We start from the raw sequence: 19,271 nt of genomic DNA, 5'->3' as shown, positions 1-19,271 counted from the left end.
TCCTAAATTATATGGCATTACCTAGCTCTTTAATTTCTAGTTTTTATTAAGATTTAAAAGTGGTGTTTGTAAATATACGAGAAACTGTTCTCCCATACTATTTTTTTAAGATTGATATTTGCATATATACATGTAATATTTGGGATAAATTTGTATTAATATAGAATGAAGATGTCAGAAGATGTCAAAAGCCAGATATTTCATTTTAAATTAACTTGGACATCTTTATGCAAAAGTATTCCTCTCAAATTTTCAAATGGTATAATGGGTTGCAAGGATAGATTTTTTTTTGGGGGGCTAATGTAGCCCTTCGAACTTATGGATAGTATTATTTTCCTAACATCTACCACTATAGGTAACATAATTTGATATAACATGATATAGTATAATACAATACAATACAATACAATACAATACAATATAATTATGTATATTGTATATAGTTATAATATTCATATATTATGCATTGTAATTGGGGTAATATTATAATTATAATACATATACATATACATATGACATAACAGTAAACAAAAGGATATTTTGTTGTCCTATTTGGCCGGCTTTATTAAACCTTATTGGTTAACCATTCTTACTTAGGACAAGCTTTCACTTTATTTGAAGATTAACCCAAAACTAGCCAATAGAATTCAACTTAAAATGGCATAACAGTAGACAAGAAGACATATCTTTGTCCTATTTGGCCAGCTTTACTAGACCTTATAGGTCAAGCATTTTTACTTAGGACAAGCTCTCACACTATTTGAAGCTTAACCCAAAACTAGCTAATAGAATTCAAGTTAAAATGGCATAACAGAAGACAAGAGGATATTTCATTGTCCTATTTGGGCAGCTTTATTAGACCGTATCGGTCAAGAATCCTTGCTTAGGACAAGCTTCCACACTTTTTGAAGCTTTTCCATGTCCTTTCAACCCTAAAGTCTGTATCAGAACAATACAAGTTTGCATTCCATGGGCCTCAAGGATTGATCTGTTTTATGTGTGAGGATTGATACTTTTTCAGCATGAAACAAAACGCTTGCATGAAAAATTTTGATTTCGTGTCCATATCCTGCAATGTAGAAAGAGAATACAAGAACTCACATGTACATCTAACAATGTTGGACCTATTTAGCCTCAAAAAGAGAAAAAAAGAAACAAATATTGGACCTAGGTCACACCATGGACCATATGACTTAATTTTTTTAAACAATGTAGGTTTAATTGGCATCTTTTAATTGAGATTACCTGCCAAGGAAAGAGACATTTGCATCTCCATCTGATAGACCTCTTGGATACTACTATAGAGGTCTAAATTTGCTTGTCTCCATGCGTATATATAATAAGACAATCCTTGTGCCGGCTATCAATAAGATGTGCTCAAAATGGTCCTAAGACCCTGGCAAAATAGAATTCAAAGTCTAATTTTTATGGTTGTTTAATAGGGTAGAGACCATTCAAATTGCAGGGGCTGATTGCCCAAATTTTAGCCATGGAGTTGTACTTTCTTGACCATTCTTGGACAAGGACTTCTTTGAAACAATTGATTAATCTATTCCAATACACTATCAAATATTGAAATGAAATTCCATTTTTTTAGCTCCTATATGTCTCAAAATTAATCTATTCCAATACTGCAGTCTTCATCAAATTCTATTTTGTCTCAAGTATTCATTTATATTTTTTGAGTTAAAGTGACCCATAGGCCGTTTAATCCATCAAGGTAAGAGGAGGCTCAGATGGAAATACAACTTTTCCATCTCTCTCCATTGAAAACTCCAACCAAACAATAGGCATCTCATTACTTTTCCTTTGGCCACATTTTCCTCCCCCCTTCTTTTCCCGCGAACCAAACGAGCCCTTATATCAATCGGCGCTTGGTTTCTTATGGCTATCCCTGATATCTTTTTCCCCTCTAATTCCTAACTGTTATGTTTATGTTAATTGTTCTGCATTTGGCTACTGTTCTTGCGCAGCTAGTCCTCTAAGATCACTGTAGTTTTCACTTCTTTATCAACAATAACAACAACAACAAAAGATGAAAATGTTATTAGAAAACTTTAAAGAACATGCCATGATAACTGTGGGAGACAATGAAGGGGTACATGCGAACCAGGGGAGCGACGACAAACATAAACTCTGGATGATCTGCCTCCAAAAGTGGTACCTGAAGCGGTTTTCATCAGCTTCAAAGCTGATTGTATCAAGCCAACTACACCATTCAACCTCGCATTGACTAACCCGAATATCTATGCTACTTTAGATCTCACTTACATGCATGAACACCTTAAGGTGATCATGAATTTCTCAAAAGAAAACTTCAGGTAATTGAAATTCTTCAAGTAAAATCTAACTTTCTTTGGACAAGGTCAAGGAGAAACTACCTAAGAATACAAATTTCAGTCATTTTAAGAAGCCCAGATCCATGATTAGATCCTATTATATGTAAACATGTTTGGGCCACTTGTCTGTACAATCAAGTGCATGAACAACTGAGATCATAAGCGAGTCTTCAATAAGAAATTTAGTAAATTTCACCATGATCTGAAATTTCTGTTTGAATCTACGCAGATGACACCACTCTTACTCAAGCTTCACACAAAGAACAAGAAGAATGAAACTCTCATAATTTCATGCACCACCAAATTAATTGCTCACATATATAATTGTCAACTTTGTTCAATATTTCTACATAACTACCTTACAAATCCAAGTAAAATAATTCAAACCCAACCCAAAGACACAAACCACAGATTATAGTGCCAGACTATACTCAGCAAAACCCGTCTTTGGAGTCAAAACATTAAGAAAAGATCCCCCTGAAGCACAAGCAACTTCAATCATATAACATACTTTAGTCCTAATCAAATCCACAGTGGATATCAACTGCTACCAGTGTTTGGGATCTCCATGGGTAGCTGAAGAGGTTCTAAGGTGTCGACAATGTCTCTCATTAGAGGCCTTGCCTTCGGGTTACGGTTCAGACAGTGGTAGGCCAGGCTGGCTGTCTTATGCACAGCTTTGACAGGGTAGTCTCCATTCAACCTGGGGTCTACAATGTTGATGACTTTCCTCTTCTGGGTGAGAAGGGGGTAAGCCCAGTCGGCAAGGGTCTGCTCTCGGACTGGGCGGGACTTGTCAAGAGATTTCCTCCCAGTGAGGAGCTCAAGGAGGACTACACCAAAGCTGTAAACATCACTCATGGCAGTCAAATGGCCTGTATGGAAAAAGATAATTGGTCAGCCTCAATCGCCAATATACTTCAACGACTTGAATCTTATGATGGAAAACATGTCAGATTAGAACCAAGATTATGAATGAGTAAAAAGAAAAAAGTTTAAATCAGTAGGCATGCCACTGATTTCATATGAAAGAGTGAGAGTTTGATATAGGCAATGTTGCAAAAGAAGATATCACTGCGGGCAGAAACTTTACTAACTGCTCTTGAAATCCAATTAACTCTCGAAAGGACAGGCCAGCTCAAAATGATAATTGAAAATTATAAAAAAAATACTTTAAATTATAACAGTAATAAAATCTGTAGTACATACTAAAGAATCACATGTATGGATATAGATATGGACTCAAGCTAAACAGGTGAAGCTTTGAAGATAATCATAGCAATAATAGTAGCAACTTAATTAAATGTTCTAGAAAGCATTACACTCTCAATTTGCATAAACCCCGGAAAAGCTGAAAATTGAGAATTATTAAAAGGAAAAAGCAAAGAAAAGAAGGTTTGAGCAAAAATCAAGCTTCGATTGGACTACCACCATCATAATTGAGGCAAAAGGTACCCGTACTTACAACAACCAATGTATTCGAGGGAGACATTTTAGATGCAGATCATATTAAAGAGGTAGACTGACTTATGTTACTGGCAATCTACAGACTTTAAACAGAACAGACTTGAAACGATAAATCTTTCTTCAGAGTCCTTAATTGACAATAGTAGCCAGAACAGAAATATGCATTACAACAATGGACTTATTAAGAACCCTAGTTTAGTTTTGATGTAAAGTAAATCCTACCTGTCTTTCAAATCTAATTCCAAGTCCTCTCTAAAGGATATGGGTATGAAGAGGCATGAAAGTAAAAATCAAAGACCACTGATGTCCCTACTCCTCAATAATCTATTCTACAACATTTTAATGTTATTTTCCTATTAATTATTTGGAAAAGCCTTAGGGACATCAACATGCTATCTTTCAAGGAGTACCATGGGCATATCAACTTGCCATCCTTCACCTAAAATGAATCTCGTTAAGCCCAGTTGTTGTTTCAAATCATATGTACTTACAAGGACCCACATTGGAACTTCTACAAGTCCATTGTAGAGGACCAAATAGTGACATTCATTCTGGAGGAAAAAGTAATGAACTGCACTGAGGATTATAGTAACAGTAGACTACTGAAAATGAAACAAGAGATTCTTCTAGATTACTTGTTTAAACACATCAATGCTTAGTGTCTCTTTGCGACCAAGTCAATAGAAAACACCCAAACTGTTTAGATACCTGAACTTAAGGGACTCATAAAAATTTCTTTTCCAAGAAAGTAGGTGAAAAGAGTCTGCCCTGTTTCATTCTACTCAGAAAGTAATTTGAATGATCGTGTAGGATTTTGAGCAAAAGGACTCTTCTAATTTCTAAAGTTTTCCCATTAAAGGGAATTAATTCTAAAAGGAATTAGGTCTATTCATTTTCAGAGGGAAAATTTTCTTCCATATCTGTGATTTAAAAATACAGTTTCTCTGTTTTAGGCCTATTAAGTTGCTGATAGTTCAGAGAAATTAGTCGATGATTGAATTAAATACCTTATTGTTGCTTCCTTGGGGAAGAATGATTGTTGTAATATAAGGATACCAATTTCAGTTCTGGGCAAACTTGTAGAAATTTTCCACCTTAGGTGCTTCAGAGTTCCTTGATTATTGGATGGCATGAAAGGAATGCCAATATAATTTGACCAACCTATAAATAATGATATACTGAACTTTAAGTAGCCAGTTTTTCCTACCTCCTGTTGCTCTAAAATATTTGACAACCAACAGGACAGTCACCTGAGATTTATGAATTACTGCTTCAAATATTCTTGCCATAATCTCTTTAGGAAAAAAAAGGTAAAACGTAATTCGAAGAAATAGAAATAAGATCATAAGCAACACCATGCATATTACAGGCATGCCCAGTGGAAGATCTTTGTTTTTCAAAGAATAAGTCAACTTCCTACAGGAAAAGGTCACAATGAAGATCTACTCCTCTAGATCTTTCAGTCACAGAAATTTAGAAACAAATCCCCTTATACTACATATTAGCATCTAAAACTACAGGTGAAATCAGCATTATCTCAGAAAGACATATGAAAGAACCCTTCTTTAAGTAAACTATGTCCTCAGCTCACATTACCTGTCATAATATACTCCGGGGCTGCATAACCATAAGTACCCATAATTCGAGTAGAAACATGGGATTTATCGCCAACTGGTCCATCTTTTGCAAGCCCAAAATCAGAAAGCTTGGCATTGTACTCCTATACATACAATAGAATATTAAGCCAAAAGTAACTTCACAACAATAAATGTATCAGAGAGAGAGTGAGGGACTGAGGTAGAGAAACTAAAATTCAAGAAAATGAACACAATAAAAATTATGGCAAGAAGATGCACCTACAACTTAACATATTCCAATATGAAGCAAAAGAGAAAGATGATGACAGGCATTAAGAGAGTAGGAAAGAACAAAGATGGTTGAAATTTGAAGGAAATGTGACTGATGAGCACGAACCAAGCTTGAGGAGCATCAGTAGACAGATTAGGTATGTACATCAATGGGCATTGTACTAGACATGATAGGCTCGGATGCTGGTTACCATTAACATCCTACTTCTCAAATTTGAGGCAAATTATATACCAATCACTTCCAATGAGAAATACAGATTGATCATGCAAAGAAATGGTACAACTCCCAATGGAAAGGAAAAACATGGTGAAAGCAGCTTGACATATTTATTTAAATCTGCTTGACAGATTAATAAAAAGACCTGCAAAACAATTTACCTTGCCACAATTACATGTAATGCGTCGTTAAAATGCTAAGGTCATGTATCGGACATCAAACTGATTCAGAAATTTTGACATACTAACCTGGTCTAGCAATATATTAGATGTTTTAAAATCACGATATATAACCGGTTTTTCAGCTTCATGCAGAAAAGCAAGCCCTTTTGCAGCACCAAATGCAATTTTCATTCTGATAGACCAAGGAAGGGGAAGCAACACTCCTACATAACAATATAAACAGTTAGCAAGTATAAGACAAAAGCAGCTTTTTGCAGTATCATAATTAATGTGGTGTCAGGACATGACAATGCGATGAAGAAAAAATGATATTTGGAACAAGATAGAGGGCCACAGGGCATGAAATTCTCCAGAATTTGGATTATTTGATCAACTCAAGGAATTCAAAGTTTAAAAGCCTTCTATCATGTACTCAACACATATATCCAATCTGTTTCACAGAACAAAAATTAGTTATTTCAACTCTATTTCCTAACTGACATTATACATTTCATGACACATTATGTTCCAAAATTACACAAAATTTCAGAATTCCAAGAAAGTCCTTTTTGAGAACTCTTGATGTCCACCATCAACCTTTTAAAAGCCCATAGTGAATTTACATATTTTTTTTGTTCCTGCAATTTAGTCCCCTAAACTGTACTGATGATACTATTATCATGTGCACTATTACAGGTAAGAAAAAAATGGAAAAACAAATCTAATACAAAATCAACATTTATTGCTTTACATAAAGGTTTTGGTTGAACTTTTTTGTTTAAATTAAAAAAATGGTAACTTATAGATCAGGGAAGTATTTTTTTCTTTATGCATTTTTATGCCCAGATAGAAGACTGCTAAATCTTCTATCCATCCATAAAATGAAAAAGGACAAGAAAAGGAAATGAAAAGTTTTGAAGAACTTATATTCAGTTTTATCTTCAAGATTATGTAAGAACATTAATAGATTCAAAAGATCATACTTCACCAAGGACCCTTTTTTTTGCATATATTTTCTTTCAAAATTATCATTTACTTTGTGTGAGAGCCCCATGGAAAATACAAGTTACATATGGAAATATATAGTGCACATTGCATTGATCCAAGTTAAACATAACCGGCCTGCCAAACTCAAAGGGGTGAAGGAAACCTATCTAGTTTTCTGGCTTGGCCAATAAGTCTTGTGAAAATGTGTGGCACCTATTGGCGATTGTGGCTAATCAAATGCCAAAAATGGTTCAAATAAAAGGAAATTAGCAGCACTTATATGTTGTTTTCAAGGATAATGAAGCAGTAGGCCTGGCAAAGCTGGTTTTATTATGCTATTGGCTAACCATGAAGTGATTGATTTGTTATCTGAAAAGGCCTCAAGAGGAGTATGCTTTCAAGTAATTAACTAGTACATGATGTTTATATGATGACATGGTTCCTGACTTGGGTTCTACTACTGTTTATGGTGAAATATATTCCACTACTAAAGGCAGCTCCCAGGAAGTAAGATTTAAAAAGAAAAAGAAAATGATTAAGATGATAAGAATAGACCTATGCGGATAGATGCTGGAAACAACATTGACTAAACACATCGCATCCAGAAATTAGAGAAACAGGTTTGGTGGAAAGTGATAAGTTATTTTGTAGACAAGGTCATAAGGAACAAGAGATCACTTCTTCTTTACACAGGTTTCTGTTACTAAATCACAATTGCATTGTATCTAATAAAATATATGAATTAGTAGCACCAAATTGTAAGTTGAGACAGCAATAATTACTTGAAAAGAGGTTGGCTTCCACGCTGCCCCGAGACATGAACTCATATATTAGCATGCGGTGCTCATCTTCACAGCAGTATCCGATCAATTTCACCAAATTGGGATGAGAAAGTTGTCCAAGGAATATAACTTCAGCCTGCAGACATTCCGAGGTTCCTTGAGAGTTACTACATCCAAGTAAAAGGTTACGTGAAAATAGGTATAAATATGTAAATTAAGTTGATACGGTAGGTTACCAGCCATTCTCTGTGACCCTGGAAACTATTATCACCATCATGGACCTTCACAGCTACTTGAAAAGGTTGAAGCCCCTCCCTAAGATCTTCAGTTATAAATCCCTTATAAACACTTCCAAATCCCCCTCCACCCAAAACAGAGTCCTGCCTGAAATTCCCTGTGATGATCTTAAGTTCATCAAAAGTAAACGATCTCAGCGGGTTGGCAGCAGTGTCCCGACGGAAGTCCTCGACTTCCTTAGGAGTTGAGGGCAATTTGCTGCCCTCCTTCTCTTCCTCCTTCACTGGACTCTGGATTTTTGGAGATTCTATCGAGAAAAGAGGAAAAAACATATATATCTTCAGAAACTGGTAAAAATAAAGTATATATCAAGAGGATTTAGAATTTAAACATCCAAATTTTCTCTCTTTGGATGTATCAAGAAGCAGAAACAGGCAAGTTGTAACACAAAATTAAATAAAAAAACGTCCAGTCATCCAATTTTTACATCAAGAAGCAACAGGAACAACAAAGGAAGAAAAACTTAATATGAAATCTCCTTTTATTCCTCTTTCAGAAGTTCTCTAACAAATAGGTTGGGTCAAGAATTTTTAAAAAAATGGAAATTGGGAAGTAAAACAAGGCAAAGGCCACTTTATGCCGCTTTCTTAGTGAAGTAACAAGAAGAGAGATAAAAAAGCCTTCCATGTTCCAAGCATCTTCCTGTAGGCAGATCCAATTGCAGAAAACAAAGCCTAGATGTTACAAATGATTCAAAAGGTATAACTAGAAAGAAAAACCAGACTCAAAATCCTATCACAGGCATACTTTAATGGTCAAAAAAGAAGGCACTAAAACCGGACAACCGTATAAATACGTATAAAAGAGAAGAAAAGAATCAAAATTTTCACTTGTTCCAATCTAAGCATGCATGAAAGCAGTAACTCAAATCCCAAAAAACTCACCTGCCTTTTCATTGTAAATGGACAGGCTCCGTCTACACCAGCAATTACCCATTAATACCCCACAAGCCTCAGTCTCCCCACTCCCCTCACGAAGATATCCTTTCCATTGCTAGAGAGAGAAGAGAGAGAGAGAGAGAGAGAGAGAGAGAGAGAGAGAGAGAGAGAGAGAGAGAGAGTTTTACTTGGTCTATGGGTATCACGGGAAAGAAACACAGAAAGTAAGGGGGAGAAGGAGAGGCAAAAAATCTAAAACTAAATAAGCAAAGAGATATCTCTTTCCAGAGAGAGAGAGAGAGAGAGATGGGAGGAAGGAAGAGGAAATAAATATAGTTTAACAGTAGAGAAGAAAAGAAATATCAGCTTTAATTTAAGACTAAAGCTGAGCTAAGATATTGAAGGAGGGGAGGAGGGTGAATTAAGAACTTAAATGAAAAGAACTCTTTAGAGGCCTCTTGGTTGGTTTCTAATGGCTGTGTGGGAGAAAGACGAAGCTCTGAGAGGAAACAAAAGAAATGAATGCTTCAACTGAAACCTCACTTTCCTCTATGGCAATTGGGGGTAGCTTCTGGAATTAATTTTAAACTTGGAATTAAGCCTTTTCTTGTGGGATTCCTGAAGACTTGAGTTTCCCTGAAAAGAGTTAGGAGGGTCTTATTAAAAGGGTAAACAATCCGAGGAGGAGAGGGAAATGCATGAAAGTGAGAGCTCTCCCCATCAAAGAAATGTAAGCCCACCAATACGCTTGAGTGGGGCTGGGGAGTGCTCCTTTATATTCATTTTAGTCCTTTTCCTTCCTTCAATTTTACTTCAACTTTTCTTTTGGGATGTTTATCTTGGATGGGAGTTTGGTGGTGGGGTGGCTTTTTTCTTTCTTGGTCTCCTGTAGTGAGTAATGATGGTCTCTTGGGTCCTCTATGGGGTTGTGGTGGCCCAAACACTACCATCCAACGCAGGCAATCTCATTTTTTGAGTGGTGGTGGTGGTGGTGGGAGAGCGATGGGGTTTGAATTAGCATAGTAGTCTTCAGCAGTACATTTATGTAATCTAGTGACACCACAGTGTGGGAAAAAGGGTGCAAGGAATGCACCCACATTTCCCTTCCCCCCTACAATTCCTTTCCATGCCATGGTGGGCTCATGTGACCATGGATCTCAAAGGCTGGCATATTGGTATATCTCAGTCTTTACTCAAGGTTTTCATTTCAATGGAGATCTGTTGCTGAAATACCAGTTTGTGTTGAGACCAGGCACTCAATCCTCATTAATTTAGCTGATATAAGCTGATGTATTGCAATATATAGGCTAGTGTTATGGCAATTTCAATCAAGACTTTTCAGTTTTAAATAATTAAATATTGCAATGCATTGAATGGTAATTAATCTAGGTTTACTATTTGTAAAAAGAAAAAGAAAAAAAAAACTCAAAGAAAGGAAGAAAAATAAGATTCTACTATACTGATAGATGTTTCAACTTAATTTGTGTGGGCTGACATCTTGGCTTATGTCTGTATTGGCCAAGATACCAAACACCCAGCATTCTTGTGGCCTATCCTGGATAAGTAATTTGTGGACAAGTTATTCTTCTTTTTAATTGATATAATTAATTTTAAAATAAGATAGGATAATTCCTTTTTTCTGTCGAATAAATAATTTTTATTCCCATCCAACTAAAACAATTGTATTATACTAAAGCTGTACAATGAATTGGATTAAAAGACAATAATGCCTTTTATTTATGTTTTTTTTTTCCTTCTAATAAAAGGATATTTTTGGTCCTCTATGATATAGGTGATATAGAACATGGGGAGAACCCTACTTCCATGTACCTAAGGAACTGTGATTCCCTAGTTGTTCACGATTGAATCAAACTGTTTGAGATCAGCAATTCCAACTAATTGTTTGGTGGAAAACTATTTTAAGATGATCGTTGTGAACAATATGAAAAATTTATCAGGCACACGGCAATTGATTTGCTAACTTTGTAATCAACCCACCCATTGTGTTTGGCAATAGATAGAACTCCTTGCAAGTAAAATATATACAAAGGCATCCAACAAGTATTAAAAAAAAAAAAAATTGAAGTAAAGAAGTTCAGAGTGAAGCTTCAAACTAGTAATAGGGAACCACACATTCGGAGGATTCGCAACTTCAGTTACGATACTTATGCATGATTTTTACCTTTTTATTTCGGTGATTCTGTTATTGATATCAGATTAATTTAAATCTCAATTTATCTCGACCAAGATAGAATTTGGAGAATTTTCGTAAAGAATTGAGAATTCAAATATCAAAGTCGTTGTATATGAAAAGATGTTAACATCACGGTCAATGAATAACTCCAAGATTACGTAGTATTTTAAAATATTACATGCATGGTAAGTTGATGAAAGATGGAAAAGAAACAGTATTTTCTTTTTTGATGGAGAAGATGGAAAAAAAATAGTAAATATTATGTTGATATCATATTGGCATATGTATCAAGATATATAGATTTATCCTGATAGATCTTGGCCAACATGGATTCATTGATCTCATACTTAGAGGTCCCACTTCAAGCCTTTCAGTATCCAACGAAGACTCTGTGACATTAGATTACCCCAAAAAAAAAAAGAAAAAGAAGCAGACTGTATGACATGTATGTGAAGTCTAACGTAGACATGGTCAGAGTTTTCTCTAGTCCTATTGGTCGGACTTTTCTTTAATGGATGAGCTTAACATGTGAAATTTTTAATAATGAAGTTAAAAAAGTGCGGAGATAGGATTCGAACTCAGGACCTCTGTTCTGATACCACGTAAAAATCACTTGTTTCAAAAACTTAAACTAATAGAATGAGATAGATTTATTTATATATTTATATATTTTATATTTTCTTGCTCTCTATTTGCCACTATCTCCCGGCCCTCCATGTAGCGTCCCTGCACACGAATCAAGGCTACTACCGAATGCCGCCTTATGATGGCGTTGAATGCCAACCCAACTCCTTTGCTCTACTATTGCCTCTCCTATTTCTCTGACTTCTTGTCGTAACCAAACTCCATGAACCAGGTCAATGACTCTACTCCAAACAATGGGTATTTTCGCCCTACAACAACATTATACTATTATGTGATGGTTATGTGCCATTATTTTTTCGCCCTACAATAACTTTATACTATTATGTGATGGTTATATGCCATTATTTTATCAATGAAAGAAACGTTTTAGAACAACTTAGAAACTTAAAAGTTTATTTTGAAAATTTTTAAAAGATAAGAAAGTGGGTTAGAAAATCACCTAAACTTGATGGGTCAGAGTTTAATTTTTTTTCAATTTTTTTTTTAATATTGAAATAACTTAGCATCGATTGTTTTGTTTTGTTTGTAAAATTGGATGAGTAAGATCAAAGCTTTGACTTGGCTAGTATTTTGAGTGTGGAGTTTTATATGTTGAGTTAGGTAAAGCTCAACTGATTGATAAGTTATGATAAGGAAACACTGCTATGGTGACTCACCTATCTGGGCTCTTGGCTGAGGTCCTCTAATTTTTTTTTTGTTGTACATGTATATCCGCGAGCTAATCAAGCTACTCATTGGTTGGCCGGTATTGCCACTACTCATTCAGAAGGTATTGCTTGGACTAATAGCTCCTGGAACTTCCATGTATTGTGGATACTAATAATCTCCTTATATTTGTGAACTTGTAATATAAACTTTGCCTAGTTTTCCAAAAAAAAAAAATTGTTGTCTCTTTTAGTACTGGTTGTTTACTTCAAAAAGAGACACCTGAGAAGCAGGAGAATTGGTCCAAGCAAGTTGGATCATATAGGTTACAAAAATTTATGGATCAATTTAATCAAGTCTAATCAGATTAGGTTACAAAACATTGGCATGTACAAGTCGAGGCAAGTTGGTTTGAGGCTTGGTTAGGCAAGAAAGGAGAGGAGACAACAGGTCCAAGAGAGTGATTATAATTGAGTCCAAGGGTCGACCTATGGGCAGGTAAAGGCTGAGTCGTCCCGACGCGAAATCAGATAGTGTCAGATTAGGAGTCGTATTCTGCGGTCCTGCTTTGACTTGGCAGCATGTAGATAAAACTTACTGGGTGGGACTTGATAAATGATACATGGAATCTGCTTTGGCTTTTTTAATGGCTCAAATGGGCGTACCTTTTTCCAAGGGCAAGGCCTAGACCCTGACAAGTCATGCCATCAAGACCACAAAAATGAGCAGAGAGAGAGAGAGAGAGAGAGAGAGAGAGAGAGAGAGAGAGAGAGAGAGAGTAAAAAAAAAAGGCCTCGACCTTGACCAGCTGATTTCCATCTTCTCTCCAAAATCCCTCGCCTTGAATATCAAATTCGACTAGGATATTTATCCTAAGATCAAGATACTCCCCCTCACCCTTCTTTTTTTTTCTTTTTCTTTCTTTCTTTCTTTCTTTCTTTTTCAATAAATATGTCATACACCAAATTTAAGACATAATACGACCATACTACCAAGAGATATAGTCTACGATCATACGAAGCCAATAATTATAATCAACCTATAAATCCAACACAAATAAAATATAATAAAGGGGTCTAATTCCATCATCCATAAAGTCATAAAATAAATATTGATTCAAAATGTCTAAATCTAAATATAAATACCAAAAACTCATCATTCTTAAAATTCAAAAAGTCAGAAACTACAAATTCATAATTAATTAAAAAATAAAAATTTTGCTATTAAATTGTCAAGCTTGCTAGTGCAAACTCCAAGCTTGGATTGTCTTTCGTTCCTAGTGATCCTATTCGTCTGAAAAAAAAGAGATGTGAGCTACATAACTCAGTAAGTAAAGCTTATACTATCTTATCGGATCAAGTATAAATTTTTTTATAAATGATACATCATTTAAAGACAATAATAAATATTAAAAAAATAAAATATTTTATAGTATAATATGATAAAATAAGTCATAAAGCTAATCGTGAATGCATAAAACATCAATATTTTTATAAACATGGTTCCAAGTATATTGTACAAATAAAATTATAAATCATTCCGGATGTCAATTTTTTTCAATTCTAGAGGATTATACATAGCTATCTGAGAGCCTTTAAAATAAATATTTATATATTTTTTAAAAACGTATATATAAGTAGATGGAAAAAAACTAAATAGCATGATAAGGTTTGTGCTTCATAACAATGTTATTTTCATTAAAAACATTTATGGATCTACTTTTTATAACAAAGTATAATTTTCATAATACATGTGCTGGTCTTTTATTTTAAAAAAATATGATATCATCAATGAGAAGCCATAATGCATGAAAAACATATGATAGTTTGAAAATTAATAAGAAGTCTAAGGTCTATTTATAAGTTTGAAAAATAGTAAGTAATATAAGGTTTATTTACTTCTTTTACTTGAACCTTCACAATTCACTAGGTGAACCGGCTAAATTTATTTAAAACATTAAAATCCAAATTAATTCCTATTTCATGACTTTAATACCAATAAAATAATAAAAAAAGTCGGTTGGTCGGATGATGATGTTTAGTGGCTCAGAGTGGGTCAGATCAAAGCAACTCGATCAATAAATCATAAAGCATGGACTCAATGGTCTAATAGGCTGCTTGAGCACCAGGGCGGTTCAGAACCTTTTTATTAGGTCAACTTGGGTCCATGAAAGAGAGATGAGACTCCATACGAGGATCTATAGGTATGTTTAGAGAGAAAAAATAGGGAGAAGAGAGAGAAATATGAGTGACAAAGAGAAGGCTTTGCCTCTTTTAGAAGAGGAAGGGGAGGCCGGGGTCATTGGGGGTTTGTACCAGGGGGCATGATCGGCGGTCGGAGGCTGTGGGCAGCCAGCGGTAGCGACCGGCTGACAAAAAATCAAAGGAAAAGAGCCAAAATAGAGTATTTTTTCTCGGCTTTTGTTCGATGCCAGGTCACTCACCGACGGCCATGGCTTCACCATAGGGGATCATAAAGAGGTCAAGGAGCATGGCCGAGGGTTCATCAAGCAAAAATAGAAGCAACGACGGCCGGAAAAGGGAGAGAAGATGATAAAAGAGAGGGGCGGAATAGAGGTATTCTTGGCTAGGTGGATTTCATGTCCTTGCTTTCTCACTGGCGGCTGGGGATCTGGTGGAGGCCAGGAGCCAACACAAAGAAGAAGCTGAGGGCCTTGGCTATGAATGCTGACAGTGGAGAAGGCCGAAAGAAAAAGAAAAGAAGAAAATGGGGGCAAAAACAAGGATTTCTTCTTTCTTGGTTGATTTTTAGAAAAATCAAGGTCGGCAACAATGGTTCTGGCTAGAGAAAGAAGAGAAAGAAAAGGAGAAGATGGTCGGACTTTACCGGATCAAGCATAAATTTTTCTATGAATAATGCATCATTTAAAGACAACAATAAATATTACAAAAATAAATAATTCATAAAATGGTATGATAAGTTATAAAGCCAATCATAAATGCATAAATTATCAATATTTCATAAAAAAGGTTCCAAGTATATTGTACAAATTAAATTATAAATCATGCTTTGCCATTAGTTATATCATAGGTTAAAGCATTGCTCACGGATATTCATGCTAATGTTACTTTATACCCATGATAGGGCCTATATTTATAATCGACAAAGTATCATATTTTGTTTTCCAACTTGATAGCCGCTGGCAGGGCCTGTGTTCGTATGGAACTAATTCTCGATATCAATCTTCCCCAATTCTAGAGGATCATATATAGCTATTTGAGAATCTTTAAAATAAATATTTATTTTATTTTCTTAAAACATACACATAAGTAGATGGAAAAATACTAGATGGCATGATAGGGTCCGTACTTCATAAATATGTTATTTTTATTAGAAACATTCATGGAACTACCTTTCATAACAAAGCATAATTTTCATAATGCATATGCTGATTCTTTATTTTAAGAAAATATGATATTATCAATGTAAAACCATAATGCATAAAAAATATATAATAGTTTGAAATTTAATAAGGAGTGTAAGGTCTACTTAGAAGTTTCAAAACTGTAAGGAGTATAAGGTTTACTTGCCTCTTCCAATTTGAACATTTAAGATTTAATAAGTGAATTAGCTAAACGTGTCTAAAATATTAAGAGCCAATTAATTTTCTATTGATGACTTTAATATTAATAAAATAATAAGAAAATGAGACAGTTGGTCGGATGACGGTGTTCGACGGCTTGGGATGGATCAGGTTTAAGCAAATTGATCAATGAATCATAAAGCACGGACTTGATCAAGGCTAAGATTGTTCGATATATATTATCAATAATGTGTTTCAAAGATATTCAAGGAGTTGGGGTGATCTGTCTGACAGGCTACCCAGGGTATTTTAGGACCTCTTTACCGAGGTCAACTTGGGTGCATAAGAAAGAGAGATAGAACTCTGTATCAGGATCCATAGATCTGTTTATAGAGAAAAATAGAGAGTAGAGAGAGAAAGAAGAGAGAAGAGAGAGAAATATGAGTGAAAAAGAGAAGGCTTCGCCTCTCCTATAGGACGAAGGGGAGTCCGAGATCATTGGGGAGCTGTGCCAGGGGGTATGGTTGGCGGTTAGAGGCGATGGATAGTTGGCGACAGTGACTGGGCAGTAAGAAATCAAAGAAAAAGAGCTAGAAGAGATAATATTTTTCTTGGTTTTAATTCAGTGCTAGGTCACTTACTAGCCATGGCTCCATCTTGGGGGATCATAGAATGGTCAAGGAGCTTGGTCGGAGGTTCACCAACTGAAAGCAGAGGTGACGACATTCGAAAAGGGCAAGAAGATGACCAAAAAGAGGGATGAAACAAAGGCATTCTTGGCTCAGTGAATTTGGATCCCAGCCCATTCACTGGCGGTTGGGGCTCTAGTGCAGGCTAGGAGCTAACGCAAGGGGGAGGCCAAGGGTCTTGGTGATGAATGCCGACGATGCAGATGGCCGGAAGAAAAAGAAAAGAGGAAAACAGGGGCAGAAATAGGGGTTTCTTCTTTCTTGATTGATTTCTAGCGAATTCAACGTCGGCAACAATGGTTCAATGCTAGGGAAAGAAGAGAAGGAAAGGAGAAGAAGGCTAGGTTTTACCTTGGCTCTAGCGAGCTCTCCGGCTCTAATTTCTGGTGGCCACAATTACGGGAGGCGTCGAACTCCAATAGAAAAAAGAGAGGAAAAGAAGGGCTGCTTTTGATGGTGGAGAGTCATGGAGGGATGGGGAGGTCTTATTATAGAGGTGCCCTAGGGTTTTGATCGAGTCTAGTGGCCTAGGACTCGGATCCTAGCCGAAGTGTTTAGAGAGAAAGATAACTCCTATTAGGAGTCTTCCGCCGCTGGTCATGCACAAAGTGTATGCAGGCTAGTGGTTGGGCCAAGCCTAGGTCAGGCTGGTTAAGTGGATCAGGCTATCACAAAGTGTGTGTGTGTGTTCCTTCTGTTTAATATTTGATTAGTTGCATTATGATTCCAATATTATTTTGAATTAGATGGTGCAATTCATAGCCTTATTTAATTTAATGGAAGAGTTAGGTTCATAACACAAAACCCTAAACAAGCAATCAAGCAATCATCCATTAATGATTATTGATGGGAAAATATGTGATCTCTGCAACACGTCTTACAGTCTTATAGTTAAGGAAATCCATGATCTTCTTGAACTAAATTAGTTGCATTGGATACATTAAGCTTCAAACTCATATGGCATCTCTATGAATCTAACAAAGGTAATAGTCTAAATGATCATGATTCTTTGCTATGAGCTGTATGTTTCAATACATTGGTGCACCATCAATATTTCACAGACTAGATTAGATTACTCATCCACCACTTCTTCACAAGATTTGACGCATAAAAAGTGCTGTCAATATTGTCAATATATGTAATGGTCAACCACCAAGGAACACTATGTACAAAAAGGACTTTGCTAATAATATAAGATGTCGGCCATATATTTATCATGCATAGACTTGTTAGTTCTTAATGCTATCAAATCCTTGAGGCATGTCAATTAAATCTTACTAAACAAGCCAAGAATATGACGATTGCCTCTTACTGTTGTCGGTGCGCAAAAAATTCATAGGCCAACAACATTCTATGCTGAAATTTCTTTTAAGCAAACTAGAAAGAATGATTTCTTGATCACTTCTTTTGTTTTTAATCATTAATCGTTGTTACACTTTATTCACACAAGTGCATAACATAAAAATGTGAACTATGAACCCATCTTTTCAACCATTAGGCAAGGGATGTAGGAGTGGTCAAGCCCACCTATTCATAGTTGTGGACAGGAAAATTTTTCCATTCATGGTTTTCATTAGCTATGGTGGGAAGCTTTCACATGTGAAATTCATGGTTTTCATTTTAGCTTTGGTGGGAAGCTTTCATATGTGAGTTCCACTGTGGATCATGGTTGAATAACTCCAGGCTGTTGTAGTATCTTTTAAAATGTCAAAAAGGCAATCTCCCTTCTGTCTCTTGCTTATTTGATTACATTAATATAACAAAAGAATTGTGCAGTCTTCTGAAAGTATTTTTCATAGGACTAAACTTTCAAATATGCTGATCTTGAAATTGAGGTATATATGGATATTCTGATGCTATTTTGTGTTAGTCTTCTTGTCACTCTTGTGGAAAGTATAACTTAGCGAAGAAAGGATTGGCTTAGCCTTTATGACCAACCTTTTCTGCATTCCCAGACACATGAAGAGGGAAAAGGGATGCCACTTTGGCTTTCCTTCTTCTCTGATCCTAGAAAGCCCTAAAGATGACCTAATTTGAGAATGACATGGACTGAGGGTTGCCTACCACTTGTCTCTCCCTAGCCATAGATTCTCTTGCTAAGGTGCAGGCAAAGTTTTTTGATAAGGGACCTTTTCATTAAGATCAAAGGCCCCTACAGGTCTCTACACTATTCTGAGGTCCCAAAATTATCTGTGTACCAGAATTCCCTATGAACAACAAAATTCCCTAAATGCCCTATCTTAATGGATAATCCAGATCTCTACTAACTTTTTATAAGATAATATTAAGGAATGCCATAGCAATCTTCATTTTAGTAAGCTCTTCTGAGTGTTTTATGCGCAAGGAGGAGCCTTTGATTGAGAGCTCGTTGCGTCAACTCAGGGACTCATCTTAACTTAATTCAATTAAATTTCAACCCGGCTTGGTCTCTAAGTTGAAAATTCTATCTTCTTTCGGAAACAGGTTGACTCATTTAGTTGACTCAAGACAACCAGAGCCGACCAAAGTTCCTCATTCATGTCCGGCAAGGTATTTATCAAGAAATGTTTAATTGTGTG

General features: G+C 35.8%; 1 protein-coding gene across 1 annotated transcript; it reads right to left on the bottom strand.

The window, feature by feature from the left end:
- Positions 1–2,626: 2,626 nt before the first annotated feature.
- On the bottom strand, positions 2,627–9,886 carry LOC103712560 (putative serine/threonine-protein kinase PBL16). Its single transcript, XM_008799110.6, has 6 exons — positions 9,003–9,886; positions 8,058–8,365; positions 7,822–7,957; positions 6,140–6,276; positions 5,403–5,526; positions 2,627–3,214 (listed from the first exon to the last, which is right to left on the bottom strand). The coding sequence occupies exons 1-6, from the start codon at positions 9,052–9,054 to the stop codon at positions 2,880–2,882; spliced, it is 1,092 nt and encodes a 363-aa protein (XP_008797332.2). The 5' UTR covers positions 9,055–9,886; the 3' UTR covers positions 2,627–2,879.
- Between the last annotated feature and the right edge of the window lie 9,385 nt (positions 9,887–19,271).

The sequence above is a fragment of the Phoenix dactylifera genome, chromosome 5 (genome assembly GCF_051530095.1).
Source record: "Phoenix dactylifera cultivar Ajwa chromosome 5, Ajwa_hap1_PhDact_Kaust_v1.1, whole genome shotgun sequence".
In the NCBI taxonomy this organism is placed as follows: Eukaryota; Viridiplantae; Streptophyta; class Magnoliopsida; order Arecales; family Arecaceae; genus Phoenix; species Phoenix dactylifera.
This window is presented reverse-complemented; position numbering and strand designations above follow the sequence as displayed.

Coding starts and splice junctions, on each gene's coding strand:
- LOC103712560 (XM_008799110.6), bottom strand. CDS start 9,054: ATGGGTAATTGCTGGTGTAGACGGAGCCTGTCCATTTACAATGAAAAG. Junction 7,958..8,057: donor AGGGTCACAGAGAATGGCTG/GTAACCTACCGT, acceptor GAATGTCTGCAG/GCTGAAGTTATATTCCTTGG. Junction 5,527..6,139: donor CTAATATATTGCTAGACCAG/GTTAGTATGTCA, acceptor TTGTATGTATAG/GAGTACAATGCCAAGCTTTC.